Source organism: Mirounga angustirostris, unplaced genomic scaffold (assembly GCF_029215605.1).
Source record: "Mirounga angustirostris isolate CCGP_5_RB_7025 unplaced genomic scaffold, mMirAng1.0.hap1 SCAF_6, whole genome shotgun sequence".
Lineage (NCBI taxonomy): Eukaryota > Metazoa > Chordata > Mammalia > Carnivora > Phocidae > Mirounga > Mirounga angustirostris.
The window spans coordinates 107,711,842-107,730,378 of NW_026991714.1; the positions used below are offsets into that span (position 1 = coordinate 107,711,842).

Here is an 18,537-nt window from a genome sequence, read left to right on the forward strand (position 1 = left end):
TTCCCTTCTTTGGGATTATAAAGTTCATTCTCAGGAGTGCAGACTGCTCTGGACACACTTTACATTTATTTGCCCAGGAAGCATGCTAACTTCCATTACCACCCACCACTGCTCCAACTTTAGCATTCTAGGTGTTTCTATTTTTGCAAACTCTTGCTATATAACTAGCTGTAGACAGAGAGACGAAATCCCATCCCGGTGCGGGGGAAGGGGTGACCTGCTCTACCCCTGTCCCGCCCCACACCCCAGCACTGGATGGGCCTCGTCAGCATCCCCTGTATGACACTTCTGGCCAGTTTTCATATCAGGAGGGAAAGCTGGCTTCTGGGAACTTTTCTGCCTTCCACTTTCAACGCGTTGTGTATCTTGCTTTAACAGCCAGAGCAGTTTAATGGACAAAATAGCACCTTCTCGGGAAGCAGCTACAATAACTACAGCCAAGGAAACATCACCAGGGTATGTTCCCGTTTTCATCGGGCGTACTTGTGTGTCTCAGGGGCCCAGCCACCCCCACCCCAGGCCCGCAGGTGGGAGCGCACTCCCAGGTCCTCAGCTCTGGGGCACACTGATGCCCAGACAAAATGCACAGGTCCAGGCCGGTGGGCCAGGGATGAGTAAGGATTAAGAGCAGAAGGGAGAGCAGCCTCCTGGGGAGCCAATTGCCCAACGTGCTGCAGGCCCGACTCCCGTCTGAGGACCCTGCTGGGCTGGGAGTGGAGGGTGTAGCTTAGAGCAATGATGTAGGCAGCCAGAGACCTCAGTGCTGGCCGGCGTAGAGGGATTTCCGGAGGGGGCCTGGCTCTGCTCCCTTGGGGGAGCAGGGACCATAGCCCCAGGGCTGTGGGGCGGGTAGGGTGCGCGTCCGTAGCCAGAGTCCCTCCTATCCCTGTGACCCCATAACCTATGTATGGTTTCTCTTTTCCTCCAGCCTCCTAGGCCAGTTCCTGTGGCAAATTACCCCCACTCACCTGTTCCAGGGAACCCCACGCCCCCCATGACCCCCGGGAGCAGTATCCCCCCCTACCTGTCCCCCAGCCAAGACGTTAAACCACCCTTCCCACCTGACATCAAGCCAAATATGAGCGCTCTGCCGCCACCCCCAGGTGAGTGCCCTACCTCCTCCCTCTGTCTGGCCAGCACCACCTCCTCCCTCTGTCTGGCCAGCCCCACCTCCTCCCTCTGTCTGGCCAGCTCCACCTAGGGCCTTGCGGTGGGCCAGGAGCCAGGGGGCTTGGAAGTTGGACTGCCTGCGGGGGCGCGGCATATGGAAAGGGCAGGAGGGCTTGGAAGCAGAGAAGCCCCACCCGCAAGGGAAATTTGGGGTGGAGCTGGGCTGCCAACAGCCCTGAGCTGCTGGAGGCTGGGAGCAAAAGCGGCTCCCAGTTGTGGAGAGGGGCTGGGCGGAGGAGCCTGGGGTTTCCAGAATAGGTGATAGGTGCGGTCAGAGGGGAGTAGAGCCAGGATGAGTGGGACATGGGACGCAGGGACGGTGGGGTGGGGTGGACTGACAGAAGCAGCGGGCTCCCTGGTGTGCACACAGGCAAATAGCCCCGCTTCTGTGGCCCTGTTCACACACACACACACACACACACACCCCTGCAAATCCCGAGTGTGCAGCTAAGAGTGCGAGTTGTGGGGGAGGGGCGAGCCCCACCCACAGCCCTGGGGCCCATGCTCCTGTGTGCCCGTGGTGGCCACAGGCGTGCAGCTAACCCAGCTCATCCTCCCCGCCCAGCCAACCACAACGATGAGCTGCGGCTCACCTTCCCGGTGCGGGATGGCGTGGTGCTGGAGCCCTTCCGCCTCGAGCACAACCTGGCCGTCAGCAACCACGTCTTTCACCTGCGGCCCACGGTCCACCAGACACTGATGTGGAGGTGAGCGTCACGCTGGGAGCACAGGCCCAAGCTGGGTGGGGGGAGGCGTCCGGTGGTGACGTCCCCGGCCCAGGCATTGCCCTGAGCAGGTAATTGCAGCATCTGCCGACGGCCGTCACCTGTTCGGTATCATTGACTGGGCCCCGCTCTGGGCAGGGTTTGGGGGATGTTGTGGGGAACCTGCAGGCAGGCCTTGGCAGGTATAGTGGTCCAAGGGCAGGGAGCAGCTTTCGCTCATGTAGTCCTGAGAGAGTGGTCAGGGATGACCTCCCAGAGGAAAAGGGGGCTAGCTCAGACCCAAAGGCCGGTAAGGCAATCTTCCAGGAGGGACGCTGAGCTGGCAGGAGGAACTTGAACATGGCTTGTTGTGGCTAGAGCCGGAAAATAGAGGAATGAGGCTGGGTTGGGCAGGACCAACAAGCCCTACAGGTTTCCAGCAGTTGGCCACTGAGCCAGGCCGCTGCTCAGACATCCAGACACACCAGAGGAAAAGGGCTGGGCCAGGCCCTGTGTTCTCTGCCTTCTACACCTGACCTCCCTTGATCTTGTCAGTGGGCAATGCTTTTCCCATTGACAACGAAGCCAGAGAAGTCGATTAGCTTGGGGGAAGTTCTCACAGCAAGCAGCAGACTGGGACTCGGGCCCAGTTCTCTTAGATGCCAGAACCCATTGGTGTCCCCATCCTCGGTCCTTCCTCCTCAGGCAGGACTCACGATGCCCTGCCACCCCTCTTCCCAGAGTCTCTCAGCCACCCAGTGGGCACCCGAAAGACACAAGATGGGTCTGCACTGGGCACGTACACACAGCTAACTCAGTGCCTTGGCCACGCCAAGTGAGCTTCGGTGGGGGCCGTAGACAGAGCTGGGTGGGTGGAAGGGCGCAGGAGCTCAGGCAGGAGGATGGAGGGACCCCTGTGCAGAGGCCCTGCTCACCCCTCCCTCCTTACCCGAGTGCCCTCACCTGGGAGGCGTCCCGTGGCCCTGGCCTGCTTGGTTTCCACAGTGCCGGCTTCATGAGGATCCCCTTCCGTGCTGTATCTTTGGTGCCCAGCTGGGCGGGGAACTGAATCCGACACGGCCCAGGCCCGTCCCAACTGGAGTCTGGGTGGGACATCGTCAGCCTCCCAGCTGGTCTGGCCACATTAGTGTCTGTCCTTTTTGTCCCTCTCTCTCTGTCCTGGGACAGCAGGTGTCACCCTGATAGGGAGGGGTCTGGAGGAGACCAGCCGAGCAGTGGGGTGTGGCTGGAGTGAACGGTGTGAGGGAACGTGGGTTGTCGGGACGGGTTTTGACTGGGGATGTGGGCAGGGGGGCTATCCAGGGTGGGAGAGGACAGTGCGGGGAGGCGGGGGCAGCAGTGGCAGCTGGGGACATGGGGCCCTGAGGGCTCAGGCTGTGGTGAGGTGGAGGCGTGCTGCCTGGCCAGGTGTCACCGAGCCACGGGCAGCGCCATCTGAGCCGTGCCCCCCCCCCCCCCCCCCGCCCGCAAGGTCGGACCTAGAGCTGCAGTTCAAGTGCTACCACCACGAGGACCGGCAGATGAACACCAACTGGCCAGCCTCGGTGCAGGTCAGCGTCAACGCCACACCCCTGACCATCGAGCGCGGCGACAACAAGACCTCCCACAAGCCCCTGCACCTCAAGCACGTATGCCAGCCGGGCCGCAACACCATCCAGATCACCGTCACGGCCTGCTGCTGCGTGAGTGTGCGGGCGGGGCTGAGCGCGGGGCGTGGTCCACAGCCTTGCCCTTGCGGCTCTGTCCGCATCCCGTGGCCACTGCAGTGATCTTTGCCTCCACGCACGTGCGGCGGGCCCCCCGGGGCTGTGGGATAACCTTCAGAGCCACCGAGCTCTGGCCGTAGACGTGGCCTTTCCACTCTCACACCACAGCCCCCATCCGGTCCGCACACCCGCCTCAACTTCCTCCTACGGGCCCCTCCTCCTGGACACCTTCTCCCCGTGTCCCCCATCTTCCACTGGTGAAGGTCTGTGTACCTCAAAGCCAGGCACTGTTCCGGCTTCATTCACAAGAAATTTTTATATTCTGATCATCTTTTGACCCAGACCCAACTCCATCAAGTCTGGAGTTAACTTTCTCCCTTCTTCCCCCAACCCTGCTGTCCTAGAATCGAGTGTGTATGTGTCCCTCCGATCTGTGACCTGCTCTGGGACCACATCTGAGCCACTCTCCTACACCCCAGAGATCAGGGCCTGGTACACAGGGCTTGCTCAGGGATCCGTGGGGGAGTAGATTGCCTGCCCCGCTCTGCTGGCCTCTGTGGGGGACACAGGAGAAGGAAAGTCACTGATCCTGCACTTACAAGCATAGGGACACCAAGGCTACCTAGAGACGGGAGTCACAGGATGGGGAGTACTGTCAGAATGAAGACCCTGTAGGGGCTTTTGAGGGTATACAATCCTGGAAAGCTTCCTGGAGGAGTGAGAACAGGGATGACACCCTCTGGCAGGAAGGGTGGAGGACACATGATGGGGAGCAGTGCTGAACGAGGTCAGGAAGTGAGGCCAGCTCTCGTCCTGATGCCAGGTGTCCCATAACCTGATGCCAGGGGTGTTGCGATGTCAGCCCAGGACCCAAGCAACTGTCCCAAGTGGTGACTTCTGCCTGGGTCTCCAGGCTCACAGGTCCCAGGACACATCCTGGGACAGAGTAACATCACTATGAATCAAGGGCCCTTTCCTGGGCTTGGCCTTCAGGGGCCTTCGGGCACACGTGGAGGGGGGGCATGGGGGGCCGTAGGGCGGGGGCTGAACACACACTCTTTCCTGGCAGTCCCACCTCTTCGTGCTGCAGCTGGTCCACCGGCCCTCCGTGCGCTCCGTGCTGCAAGGCCTCCTCAAGAAGCGCCTCCTGCCCGCCGAGCACTGTATCACAAAAAGTGAGTATGGGGGCTCAGGGAGCAAGAACCAGCCCCAGCCCGTGTTCATCGTCCATCCGTGTTCCTCATCTACCCAGGACCAACCTTAGGCTCTGTGCACAAACCCCGGGGCCCTAGTGTCTCTTGGCACCATTCCCCACCCCCAATTCATGTCCCTCTTTCTGGATCTGTGGGGATGATCAAATGCACATGGCCTCTGAGACCTGCCTAGCCTGGACGAGCTGGATCACAGCACAGGGGATGAGGCAAATTAAAAGGAAACACCATGCTATAGACAGGCCTGGCAGGCTTCCTGGAAGAGATGATCAGCTAGAAGATCAGGTCTAGGAACTGGACAAAGGGGAATCTTCAGCAGAAGGGAGGCCTAGGGGTGGTTTCCCGACCGGCCTCCCCACCTCGACAGCTCGTGGCTAAACTAGGGAGAGGGACTTGGCTCAGAGTCCAGTCCTTTGGAGGAGACACCCAGGTCATTAGTGAGGGGCACCACAGAGGGAGGTGCCCCACGGCTCCTCCCTCTGTGCTTCTTCACGTGACCTCCTGAGCCCCAGGTTCCCGCCAGGCACTAGTCCATTCTCCTCTACACCCTTGCAGAAGTGAGTGCAAGAGCGCCGGGCCCAGAAAATCAGTGGGCAGTGGCATTCTGGGTTTCTGCACGTGTGGTAGGCAGTCCCCCTTCCTAGGGAAGGCGGGGCCTGTTCCGCAGAGACTGGGGAGCTGACATGGTGACCTCTAGGGACACATGCCTCCCACACATGGCACGTGGGGGCTGCCGTCCCGGAGTGCTGGGTGACCCAGGGTGCCCGGAGGGCCAAGCTCCCCTCTGATCAGTCCGGGGTGCACCAGTTATTCCTGGGGCCTCCCAGTGTCTTCAGGGTGGTAGAGAAGCGGGGTGTGTTTGAGCCACAGGAGGGGGTGCTATGTGTGCGGGACCGCCCCGTCCTCCACATCCACCTGTGCCTCCTGCCCCCACAGTCAAGCGGAATTTCAGCAGCGTGGCTGCCTCGTCGGGCAACACGACCCTCAACGGGGAGGATGGCGTGGAGCAGACGGCCATCAAGGTATCTCTGAAGTGCCCCATCACATTCCGGCGCATCCAGCTGCCTGCTCGAGGCCACGACTGCAAGCACGTCCAGGTGAGTGGTCCCGGCTGGGGCGGCTCCAGGGGGAGCGGGGTGTGGGCCGTCCGGCTGGGGTGCTGAGGGGAGGCAGAGGGGCCAGCGGGGCCTGGCTCTGATCCACAGAGCACTCTGTGGCCATCGGCAGCCAATTGTATTCACCCACCCCAGCCATCGTTTGTCCTTGGAGTATCTTCTCCGTGTGCCCAGGGCTCGGTTCCCAGGGAACCGATTTAGACAGTCCCTGTCCTGACGGATGTCGGGCACCAGCTGGAAGTCCTGCACATACGGCCACAGCTGGTTTGGAGCCTGAGAGTAGGGACACTTCTGCCTGATCACTGCTGTGTCCTGGGGCCTTGCCCCCAGCGGGTGCTCAGGGAACGAGTGACTCTCACAGTCTGGGTTGCTGCAGTCGGGCACTGTGCAAATGTGGGCGGCCTGGGTGGGTAGGATTCCCTGAGGGGGGCACTGCTCAGGAAGGACTCCCAGAAGAGAGTACAAGGAGCTTCATGGTGGGGCGGGAGCTTCCCTCTGGGAGAACAGTGTGGGCACAGAGAGTCTGGGCTCTTGATTTGTCTGACACATGTTGACGCACTGGACTGGATGTGGTCTCGGTGCCAGGGCTGGGCTGACGGGGAGGCTGGCGTCCACGCTGCCCCCAGCCTCCGTGAGAGGGGCCATCATGTGTCAGGGTCAGTGACGGGCATGCCAGGAAGCCTCCTCAGAGGACATGGGCGAGGGCCACCGGGCACAAGGGTGGTGTGAGGAGTGACGTGTGCAGGGCGTGGGGGTGGTCGGTTTGCCGTGCGAGCAGCAGAAAGGCCCCGTGACGGCCACCCGCGACACCCCAGCCCCAGTCCTCTCCCAGCACTCCTCTCCCTCCCTGCTGGGAGATCCTCATAAGGGTCCCGGAGGCGGTGGCACTTGAATCTCTGTGTCTGCTCATCTGTCTGGCTGTCTGTCTGTCTCCCGGCCTCTGCAGTGCTTTGACCTGGAGTCGTACCTGCAGCTGAATTGTGAGAGAGGGACCTGGAGGTGTCCTGTGTGCAAGTGAGTAGCAGCTGCCCCGGCGGGAGCCTCCCCACCTAGCTGCGAACGGGGGGAGCTCACTGGCCTCCCTCTGGCCCTGCTCTCCGGGGCCCAGCTGCCTGCACCTGCCCTAAAAGCAAAACAGGGAGCCCAGACACGGCAGAGGGGCTGTGAGCACAGGGGCTATGAGCAGTCCCCTTGCGTCCAGCTGTCACGGGCCATCCTCCTCCTGTCACTGCCTGCCGTAGGAACCAGCATTAGAGGCTCTTTGACACAGTGGAGGGGCGGGCTCTGCTCCTGCTCTCCAGGGTCCGAGAGCAAAGGCCAAGCCCCCCTCTCTTTTTTTCCAGTAAAACCGCTCTGCTTGAGGGCCTGGAGGTGGATCAGTACATGTGGGGCATCCTGAACGCCATCCAACAGTAAGTAGGCCTCCCCAGCCAGGGGCCGTGGGGGTGGGGGTGCTGGCCCAGATAGGCTGACGTGAGCACGGGGATACTCCGGATAGCCCCTCGCTCTCCAGGCTGGCAGACCACTCGCCCGCCCGAGCTCTCACTTCTCTGTGACTCTGTCTCAGGGACTTCTCTACCTGGGGGCAAAGGAACTTTCCAGAAAGGCCCTAGACGGCCACTCCCTGGGTGGGAGGCCTTGGGGCCAGCTGCCGTGTGCCCAGCCACTTACTTTCTTCACCTTAGTCGCTCAGTAAGATCCCTCACACCTCTGTCCTGTGCAGAGTGTGGTGAGAATGGGGGCAGGGACACCACAGTGTCTGTCTGAGCTGGAGGCTCCCGTATCCCAGGACCTCAGTTCTGCCCCCTTGCTCCCCCCAGCTCCGAGTTTGAAGAGGTCACCATCGACCCCACATGCAGCTGGCGGCCAGTCCCCATCAAATCAGACCTACACATTAAAGATGACCCAGATGGCATCCCCTCCAAGCGGTTCAAGACCATGAGTCCCAGCCAGATGATCATGCCCAACGTCATGGAAATGATCGCAGCCCTGGGCCCCGGCCCGTCCCCCTATCCACTCCCACCTCCACCGGGGGGCACCAGCTCCAGCGACTACAGCAACCAAGGTGGGTGATACTGGACAAGGAGAGAGAGAGGAGAACCAGCAGGGCCCCAGGATTTCTGGGCTCATGTGGCAGGTGCGGGGGAGTGGGGGTGAGGGGGGTTGAGGTTACTCGACTTGGGGGTACAGTGGCCCATTCGATATTTGTCCTCCTCTCCTTTGCCACCTGGTTCCATCCAACCCTGTGGGTCAGCACCCAGCTAGGAAGGCCCAAGTGAGGAGCTGCCCCATGAGCCAACCTCCTGCCTCTCCCACGCTGCCCTGCCCTGCCTCCTCGAGCTCCAGGGGACAGATAGCACCTCGACATCTTTGGAGCCTGCTTTGCTGGGGCCGCTAACAGAACACTCCCACTTGGAGTTCTTGGGCCTTCCCTGTGCCCTCCCATGTTACTCTGTGACATCTGTATTGTCCCTGTCCCTGCAGCACTCCCATCCTTCCAGACACAGAGTCCAGGGGTCTGGAGCTCCAGTCGTTGGCCACCAAGGTCACTGTCACTGCCTCTAACTCTCCCTGCTGCCCAGACCAAGCTGTACCCTACTGCCCTGGGTTCCTAGAAAGTTCCCAGCCCCCTTAAACACAGGGGATGGGAGCTCCCCATGGGATCCAGCCTCCTGTATGATTAGAGGCCCAGAGAGGTGAACCCACATAGCAGGGTCCCACAGCGTGCAGAGGGCCCCAGCTTTGCAGCATGCTGGGCCTCTGATCCCTCACTATGGCCATGGGGTGGAGGGAGCAGTGGCCAGGGAAGCCAGACAGCTGATTTCTAATGGTGACCTCCAGAATCTGATGCTGCTTTCTTTGCGGCCTGGGCAGATCCCGACCTCCCACTCTGGGCCCGGGTCTTCCCGCTGCTGAGGTGCAACCACGTGGGGGCAGTGGGAAACAGGTCTGGGGTCCTGCTCATCAGATCCTGTGCAAGGCTCAGACTCGGGCCTCGTCATCCCTGCCCCCCACCTCAGGAGCCTGGCCTACCCCTTGCTCAAGTTCTGCCCCCCCATACTATAAAACAGCTCACGTCCTGGGGTGCTAAGGCCCCCCAGAGAGAGATGCACTGCTGCCCTGTCACACAGCTGGGAGGTGTAAGGCCACGGGAGCCGGCTCCAGCCTCGGGGGCCAGGACTCCTCTTAATTTACGTTACCCTCCCCCCCCCCCCATGGGTGGCTGTCTTTCCCCCAGGGTGACACTGCCCCGCTGCCATCTCCTTCCCTCCCCAGGCAACAACTACCAGGGCCACGGCAACTTTGACTTCCCCCATGGAAACCCTGGTGGCACGTCCATGAACGACTTCATGCACGGGCCCCCCCAGCTCTCCCACCCCCCGGACATGCCCAACAACATGGCCACCCTCGAGAAACCCCTCAGCCACCCCATGCAGGAAACTGTGAGTACCTCTTCCTCGCCCTGACCGCCTCCCCCCTTTGCCCCCATCCTCTGCGTGGGACTGATGGGAGCAGAGGGCTCCCCCTCCCCGAGGACCTTTCTGATGTTTGCCTAGTTGCCTCCCGGGCAAAGGGGAGGACTGAGAATGAGATTTGGGTCTGGAGGAGCTCAGAGGGAGGGAGAGGCCTGACCCAGGCTGGGTCATGGCCCTCTGGCATTCTCGGACTTGGCTCTTTCACTCAGGATGTTGGATTCTCAGCTGGGGGAAGCTGCAGGCTCCCCTCGGCACACACCGCGTATACACGTGTCCACCTACCAAGTGTACCCACCTCGCCCCTGCACACACCAGCCCCCCTACCCCCACAGCCTCTCTCCCTGACTTACACACACTCTTCTGCTGACTTACTGTAGCCCCAGCCATCTAGAATTTTGTCTCAGACCCAGGCACTTGCTCCCCAGGGGTCTGAATCTTCAGGGTATCACCACCTCCTGCGGGAAGAAATGTTGGCAATTCTGTTTAGCTTGAGAATATTCGCTTCTCGTTGCACATCACGTTTTAACACACACCCACCGGTGGTAAGAGGCCCAGCCATCCCCTGGGTCCTCATCCCGTGAGCACTGCATGGTTCTGTTCGACTTTGCAGCCATTTCCTGGGCCTGTGCTCTGGGCCAGGCCTTGTACCCAGTGTGAGCAAGAGAGATGTGAGCCTTGTGCCAATGGAGCAGTAGTTCTGGCAGCGGTCGGATGGAAGGAGTTGGGTTTTGGGAGCACGGAGGCCTGAGGGCTGAAGTCAGGCCTCAGTCATCTTGTGCATCCCTGGTCTCACCCCTTAGGAGGAGGGGGCGGTCACAGAAGGCCTGGCAATGGGGTTGGGCGGGCCTGCATCGGAGGACGAGGCTCTGGGCCCTCTCATCTTCCACCATGTGGCCTGGGAGGAAGGGCCTCTGGATGGTATTATGTTCCGTATGGAGTTGGCTCTGCCAGAAGCCGTCTTGTGGGCAAGAGCCACCGATTCTCAGCAGGAGTGACTGTTAACTGGAAGGCTAACAGGCTGAGGGGCAGTGTAGCAACTTTCCTCTGGAACCCCAGAAGGCCACGTCACACGTAGCTGCTGTCACGGGGCTTTAGCCACCTTTTTGCAAGTTACTTTCTGCCCCATGGGGCTTCTGACTTCTGGGGGCCTCTCTCCTAGCCCCCCTTCCTCAGCATTCTGTGCCCCGGAGTCACCCAGATCACACTCCACACACAGTCACATGTCACACACCCTGACTCACAGCTCTCCGTTCCGGAAAATGGCCACAGGATGCCGCATACTTCTGGGTTCAGCGGGCTTTCTCCTGCCTTCTTAGCCGGGCCAGCTGGGGTCTTTGCAGAGGGACCTAAGCCCTTAGGTGACTTCCCAGCCCCCTCAAGATGCTCCCCAGATATGTACTGTCTTTCCCCATGTCTGAGCTTTTGCTAGGCGGCAGCTGGACCCAGAAGGACAGCTGTGCAAGAGGGACAGTAGGGTCACAGATACACTGTGCTACACCAGAGCAGCCTGGCTCTGGCTGAGCATCTGCCAGGAAGGATGCCCCCGCGTGCGGGAACTGGCGGGAAGTCTCCAGTGAGGCGTTGGTTCGCTGCAGGACCCTCCCTTGCACAGAGCACCTGCCCCTCTGGGCCCTAGGACATTCCAGCAAGTTGTCAGGGCCAAGGGGGACAGCTGTGTCAGCAGATCAGGGGACTGTCTGTCCTGGGCTGGGCTGCTCCAGGAGTGTGGAGCCACTCCCTGTGCCCCGCCCCCCCCGACTGGGCACTGTGGGGAACCCACAGGTGTGGGTTTGGGGTCACAAGCTGGCCTCATAGTGACAGTTGTGGTGGCCATCCTTCCCGACTCTCGGTCCTTCGTATCTCGTGTGCATTCCCCACGCAGTCCCACGGTCCTGCGGTCAGGTCCCCGCTTGGAGGGGCTCACCAGACTGAGCAGAGGCCCCCCACAAGGCCTGGGAGCAGCTTCCAGAGAAAAAGGGTCTGGAGATCAGGCTGCTGTTTCCCAACCCACATCGGAAAACAAAATGTCCATGTGGCCTGGATGATGGGGTGGGTAGGAAGGTACATAAAGACCCAGGAGACACGTGCTCACTGGCGGCCTGGCAACTCCGTCTCCCCGGACAAGCATAGTGCACGCGGGGTGGGGTGACCTGTCGGGGCCCTGGCAGTGGGGTGAGGGTGTGGACTGGTTCTCCAAGATCGGAGGGAGGCTGTTTGGGACAGCACGCAGACCAGCATACGGCCCCCTGCCCGGCCACAGCCCCATGTTCCAGTGCGTATGCCCACGGGGAAGCACGGGTCCTCTGGTTTGTCTGTCAGGGAAGCACCACCTGCCCCAGCCCCAGCAGGGTACACCCTACCCCCGACTCAGTGAGCCCTCGGGCTCACGGCGGGGCCTGGAGACCCCCAGGGAGGCAGCCTGTTGCCGCCTAGGTGGATGGCCAACAGGAAGGGTCTGGCCATGCGGAGAAGCCCCCCCAGCTCTGCTCCTCCGACTCGGATTCGATTCCGCCCTAGCCCGGGCAGCGGACAGGGCTCGTCCTGGGGCGCCGGCCCCTGCCGCCTGGGGCTCTCAGAAGGAACCTCTGTGGCCAGCATCGCCCACCGACCGGGGCCCATGGTGGGGCGCAGACCCCTCCCGAGCTGCACGCCTGCCCATGCTGTCTGTCCGTGTCTGCTCTCCGCCACCCCGGCCCGCAGGGGGGCCTGCACCACGCTGCCAGCAGCACCCCTCCTGCCTCCCCGCTCCCTGGAAACATGCCCATTTTGCTTCTCCATTTTGCCCTTGCTGTTCATTGTGGTGGTGGTGTTCGGGCCGCAGAGGCAGAGGGGCTTGCAGGGGCCTGCAGCCCACTCTCGGTGTCCGCTTGTCCCCGAGCCCCTGGCCGCCTCCCTCCCGGACCCACGCGGCCTCAGAGGCCCCCTCCCCGCCTCCCCCTCCACAGCCTCCGGGACTGGCAGTTTTGGGGGAGGACTTTTTTTGTTTGTTTCTCTGCAAAACAACAACAACAAAGCATTGAGCTTTTGTAAGGGGGTGGCTTTGTTTTGGGGGTTTGTTATTTTCCTGGTTTTGTTTGGTTTTCATTTCTCCAGGCATCTCGTCGCTGTACCTCGTCACCTCACATTTCTTTTCTCCTGCTCTCTCCTCCTCCACAGATGCCACACGCTGGCAGTTCTGACCAGCCCCATCCCTCCATACAACAAGGTTTGCACGTCCCACACCCCAGCAGCCAGTCAGGGCCTCCATTACATCACAGTGGGGCTCCTCCTCCTCCTTCCCAGCCTCCCCGGCAACCGCCACAGGCCGCTCCCAGCAACCATCCACACAGCGACCTGACCTTTAACCCCTCCTCAGCCTTAGAGGGTCAGGCCGGAGCGCAGGGAGCGTCCGACATGCCGGAGCCTTCGCTGGATGTAAGTTGGGGTCACCACTGGCCTTGGCCTGGGACTAGGCCTGGTGCCGGGACCTGCCCAAGCGCAGGGGTGGGTGTTGAGGGCTCAAGGCCCAGGGTGGAGGAGGTGCAGCTGTGAGGGGGTGGGTGGGTGGTGGGTGGGCCTAGCCAGCCTGCCTCCCCTGGCTCCAGAACCAGGGGACCCCACAGCAGGGAAGCCTCCCCGAGGGTCCCAGCATCCTTTTGCTGACCTTGCCGGCGCCTGCCCTCTGGCCCCCTCGGCCACAGTCCTGCAGCACCCCCCCCCCCGCGCCGCCCCACCTCCCCGCGCCCCCCCCCCCCAGGCCCTCACAGAGTCCCCCTGGGGCAGGGTTCTGGAGGAAGCACAGGAAGGCCCCTGCCCTTTTTCTGACCCCCTCCCTGCCACCCCCACCCCCCACATCAAGCTTGCCATCTCAGTGTCTGCCACACTCTGGCCTGAGGCAGGGGAGGGGCTGGAGTGACAGGGTCCCTCTGTCTGTGTCGCCGGTGTGTGTCCGTGTCCAGTTTCCTGTCCGTGCGTCGTCCATGCCCTGTGCTTCTGCTTGCTCCATCGCTCGCTCTGAGAAAGGACCAGCCTCGGGTCGTGCCAGGGTTCCTGGGGCAGAAGTGGGTGCCTGAGATTCAGGGGTCTCCCACCTTGAGACCCAAATGATCTGGAAAGTGGGGTGGAAGGAGGCTCCCTGTGATGGGGGCCGGGCAGCTGGCTAGGGGCCCCTGCCCCTCCCCTCCCATCCCACACCCCTGGGCTGTAGATTCCCAGAGAGGAATCTGCTCTGTCCTCAGCCACTGCCGTCTGCACGCCCCAGCCCCACTGTCACCCTCAACCCCGGCAGTGTCCGGCTTCATGGTGAATGGGGTTTATTCAGCGGCGCGGCCATCTTGAATTCTCACCCAGCTCTCCTCCCCAGACCAGGCCAGTGGGGGTGCTTTTAGGTTCATGAGGATCCCCAGTGTGACAAAAAGGCTCCCAAGGGCCTCACAGTGGAGGAGGGTAGGGACAGTGTGCAGCCTCGGCCCCAGGGGCCGCTGGGAAGGATGGTGCTGTGCTACCCTCCAGTCGTAGGCTCACCAGGGAGCAGTGAGCTCTTGAAGGAAGGTCCAGGGTGGCGAGAGCAACAGGCACCACGCGGCCTTATGTGCAAAGCCACATGGTTCCGACTGGGAGGCCCGTGTGACCCACACCTCCTCTGGGCAGGGTCTTGGGGCCCGAGGCACACTGGGATCAAGAGAAAGCCCCTTGATGCCATGAACCTTCCCAGCTGGTGGGCCGGGGGCCCCCCTCTCCCAGGCTGGGAGTAAGCATGGGTATGCCTCAGACTAGCACCGTGGCCTGGAGGCCTTTGAGGACAGCCAGCACGGTTGGTTTCCCCTGTTGGGCCAGGACCCCAGGCAACAGCTAGAGGGCATGTGCCCCTGCAGTCCTCACCCTGGGCCAGCCCCGCCCCTCAGCTGACACCTCATCTGGGCTTCTGTACTTCTCTTCCAGCTCCTTCCAGAACTCACAAATCCCGATGAGCTCCTCTCGTACCTGGATCCCCCTGACCTGCCGAGCAATAGTAACGATGACCTCCTGTCTCTCTTTGAGAACAACTGAAGCCCGCTCCTCCATTGGGGCCATCCCTCCCCACTCTGCCTCCTTCCCTGTCTGTCCCCCACACACTTTACCACTGGGAGCCCCTGCCCTCAGACCGCCCCTGCTGCGGCCTCCTCAGAGCAGAGGGGCGGGAGGGTGCACTGTGAAGGCTGTGGGGGTCTGGTGCCCGTGCCCAGAGCAGGCCCTGAAGATGACCCTCGCAGTGGGGAACCGGCCCAGCGAGAGGGCACACGCTGATGAAGGCTTCCTGTCCCTCCGTGTGTGCTGATTCCAAACGACCCTCCAGTGCCCCCGAGGTTCTTCCGGTTTCTAAACTGTAACCCTGCCTCCCTGCTTCCTGGCCCAGAGCCTCCTTCAAGTGACTGTGAGCCTGAGAGAGGGGCACCCCGAGACCCAGGCAGCCCCCCCTCCGAGCCTTGGAGGAACAGTGACGGTTGGCGGCAGTGAGAACGACCCACCCACCACCACCACCACCACCACCCACCACAGAAAAGCACAAACCTCTGGGAAAGAGAACCGTCTCAGGGGCCAAGGCCGTCACTTTGACCCCTGACCTCTAAGCCAAGATGCCCTGTAAAAACACTCCTCTCTCAGAAAGCAGAGAAAAAGGACAAGATTCTGTGTTTGAGAGAGGGTGTGCCATTCCTGCTTGGGGACTGGTGGGAAAGGGGGTCAGGGTCTCCTCAGAGCCAAGACAACGCAGCTGGCCCCACGACCTCTGGACTCAGGCCGGGGGGTGGGGGCGGGGCAGAGAGAGAGTACCCAGCCGAAAGTATCGTGCCCTTAGTTGGGGGACAGGGGGATGCCGCCAGCCGCAGTCGGATAGGAACGGCAACTTACAGCTTTGCTCCAAGCCGCTCCCTGTTTTTAAATGACAATTTAATTAAGCTACGAAGTCATCTGAGAAAAGGGACGGTGGACTCGGACGGCAAGCAAACCATTTCTCTCCATGTGTCCTGTTCCCTTCCTCCCGCCCAGCCCACCTCTCCCAGACTGTTATGTGGGACACCCGCTTCCCTCTGTCCCCGTCCTCCTCTGTCCACCCTGCCAGCCGGGGGCGCCAGTGGAGAGGCAGGGGAGGCTCGGGGCACCTGCGCGGGCTCGGCGGCAGGAGCCCCGGGCATCGGCATCTGTGTGGCCCGCCTGCCCCGTCTGCCCCTGAGCTCCAGGCTGCCCCGGCTGCACCCCGGTCCGTCACCACACGTGCCGGAATGTGCCCGCCAGCATCCCGTGGTGTTTCCGTGCCGCGCTTGGCTGCCGGCTTCTCCCTTCCTCCGTGTCCCTCTGCCCTGCAGAGCTGCCCACACTCCTGCTCGCTCGAGCAGAAGCAGCCTCTGGTTTGCCCTCCACTGCTTCGCTCCATCAGGCTTCCTGCCCTCGGAGTCTCCCGGGGAGCTTGTGTGGGCGTCCGTTTTGTTTGGGGGTCCTCTGTGCCCCCCCCAAGCCGCATGGCCTGTGATGCTGCTGGGCCATCGGGTCACTTGGGTCACGTCTGTGAATTCGTTGCGCCCCTTCCTGCTGCTGCCTGGGGCCTCCTGCTTTCCGTCCACTGTCCCGCGTTCTCAATCTCCGTCTCTCCCCCCTCCCCCCCCCGTGGCGGGTGGTCCCCAGCACTCCTCTGGATTTGACCAGAACGGTGGCCCCAGCTGTTGATTTCCCAGTCACTGTACCAGACGGCCGGCACACGGTTTTCTATAGGAAAGCTGCCGTGGTCCCCGCCCCCTTTTCCTTTGTCCCGTTGTCGAGGTTTTTTCAGACAGTGTGGTGTTCCGTATGCAAATCAATTATTTTAAGAATTGCTTTTGTAAATATCTTTGTGAATATTTTAGTATTGTCTTTGATAATATTCGACATTTTCATGACCTGGTTATAGCCTTTGCTGGTGTTTTTAAAAATACCTTGACTCAATGACAAAGACCGAGTCCTTTTTTTAAAAAAACAACAAACAAAAACAAAAAAGCAACCAGGGCTATTTGTACAGATGAAGGGACAAAGTACATGGGTGAGTGAGATCAGGCCACCCACTGCTTAGAGCCATCCCCAGTCGGCTGGTGGGAACTAGACGATGCCAGGTAGCATGTGGCCGAGGGCTCTGGCGGGTGGCCGCACTCTGTGTTAGGCCATCTGGGAATGTTCTGCCCCAGACAGACTTACAAATGCCTTCCTTAGAAGTTCCTGCTTCCTGCTGTGCTATTTTTTCCCCAGAAAGGCCTGGGGTCCATTCTGGTTCTTATCGGGTGTCCCCACTCTGCTCACCAACTTACCCACAGCTTTCTAGTATAGAGGGTCGATCTGCCCCCCACAGCCCGGGCTCTGGGCACCTCCCTCAACCCTCTCTGCATGGAAGCCAGGGCCTGGTTCCCTGAGGCAGGTTTCCTGGGGCCCCTCCCACGCGAACCTCCACCAGCAAGTTGGGCAAAGAGCTTTCCCGAACCGTGGTGCCTGAAGCCCGTGCTCTGGGGACGTGCTCTCCCAGAGTGATTTTGGAGGCAGGCCAGGAGGGTGAGGGAGGCAGAAAGGTGGCCGGGGCTGGAGCAAGCCCCGGCTGGTGACAGATTCAGGTGACAACAGCCTCCCCGAGCCAAGGCGGCCGGTTCTGAACTCCAGGGAAGATGCTTCCTCATCCTTTTGGACGACTACTTGGAGCCATAAGTAACCTCAGCAAAAACGAGGCCTCAGCAAGCCACTTCCCCATGACAAGCACCCACCCAGGCCGTGGGTGCGTTTCTGCTGCCACTCCACGAGACGGACAGGGCGTCAGCGGGCAGGCGGGAAGGCCCGAGTACAGGCAATCACCCCATCTCCTTGGTTCGAAGCTTTACCCGTGTATCATGTTCCCTGTAGCCGTTTTATTTTTTAAGAAACTTCTAATACTTTCTCCCTCACGGAAGCCCGAAACCCCCCAGAGAGCTACCCGTCTGCTCCCTCGACCTGACCATCTAGACAGGACGACGTCAGCAGCAGCGACTCAAGGGACAAGGGACGTGTGTACATATGTAAATGAGAAATAGAGACACGTTAACAGATGCATTCATTTCCCTTGGAATGTGTATTGTTTTTATTTTACGGAACAAAACAAAACAACAAAAAAAAAAGGCTTGGAACTCCATCTTAACGTGGAAAAACTAGATCCTGTTTGTTAGCGTTTGTGAGGTCTCTCTTCACATTTGTCTCATGTAATATACTCTGACCCTGTGTGGAAAGGAATTTTTGTTCTGTTTTGTTTTTATTTTACCTACATGTACTATTTAGCTTCAGTGTACTTAGTCCTGCCACCTGTGTATTTTTAGGGTGCTATGGAAATAATGAAAAGAAACGGGGATTTCAGAAGAAAATTGTAACCAAATTCATACTTTGTATAATTTTTTGATATCATGATTGCAGGTGATTCACACGTACACACATAAACACACCCACAGTGCAGCCTGAAGTAACCCCCACAGAAACTGTCATCGTCTTTGTACATCTATGTACAATGCAATCATTTCATACTTTAAACTGGTCAGAAAACTAATTGTGATTTCTAGTCTTGCAAAGCTGTATGTAGTTAGATGATGTGACAACCTCTAATATTTATCTAATAAATATGTATTCAGATGAAACCTGTATATTAGGTGTTCATGTGGTTATTTTGTATTTAAAGATCAAATTATTTGACTATTGCTAGACATTTCTATACTCTGTTGTAACACTGAGGTATCTCATTTGCCCATGTTAATTGTTTTTTAAATAAATTGACAAAAAACGAAGGTTTGGCGAATTAGCTATTTTGTGAATTTTAAGGAGTGGTTTGGGTGTTTGTTTCTGCTTCTAAACCACCACCCCTGCCTGATCACCCAGCAAAAAAAACAGCAAGCAAGCGAGCAGTCAGGAGGTTTGGTGTTAATCTGGAGGAGCCCCTACCATGGGGTGTCTCTGGAGGAGGCCCTGGGACCTGGGACCGGGTGATCATGTTCAGACCCCAGAGCCGCCTCCTGGTGGGACTCCAGTCTGCAGCAGGCCCCGCTTTTGTTAGTGGGACAGCTGGGGTCTCGGGGAGGGTGTGCAATGCTGGCCAGGCTCAGAGCAAGCCCCTTGTGGACTTTCTAGGTTTGTGGAGCAGGAAC

At 60.0% G+C, this 18,537-nt stretch overlaps 1 protein-coding gene across 7 annotated transcripts in view; it reads left to right on the forward strand.

Annotated features, from left to right (window-relative positions):
* Window positions 1-18,181, forward strand: part of ZMIZ1 (zinc finger MIZ-type containing 1) — a 234,548-nt gene extending 216,367 nt beyond the window's left edge. For 6 of the 7 annotated variants that reach the window (XM_045878193.3, XM_054508241.2, XM_045878194.3 and 3 more), the window contains 12 exons: window positions 379-456; window positions 929-1,103; window positions 1,736-1,877; window positions 3,367-3,577; window positions 4,671-4,776; window positions 5,749-5,909; window positions 6,874-6,941; window positions 7,271-7,339; window positions 7,748-7,992; window positions 9,204-9,370; window positions 12,560-12,817; window positions 14,324-18,181. In XM_045878193.3, coding sequence (XP_045734149.1) covers window positions 379-456; window positions 929-1,103; window positions 1,736-1,877; window positions 3,367-3,577; window positions 4,671-4,776; window positions 5,749-5,909; window positions 6,874-6,941; window positions 7,271-7,339; window positions 7,748-7,992; window positions 9,204-9,370; window positions 12,560-12,817; window positions 14,324-14,431 — 1,788 coding nt within the window. In that variant the 3' untranslated portion in view covers window positions 14,432-18,181. The remainder of the gene's footprint in view (window positions 1-378; window positions 457-928; window positions 1,104-1,735; window positions 1,878-3,366; window positions 3,578-4,670; window positions 4,777-5,748; window positions 5,910-6,873; window positions 6,942-7,270; window positions 7,340-7,747; window positions 7,993-9,203; window positions 9,371-12,559; window positions 12,818-14,323) is intronic. The other variant, XM_064594886.1, reaches the window with a different exon arrangement.
* Window positions 18,182-18,537: the final 356 nt, after the last annotated feature.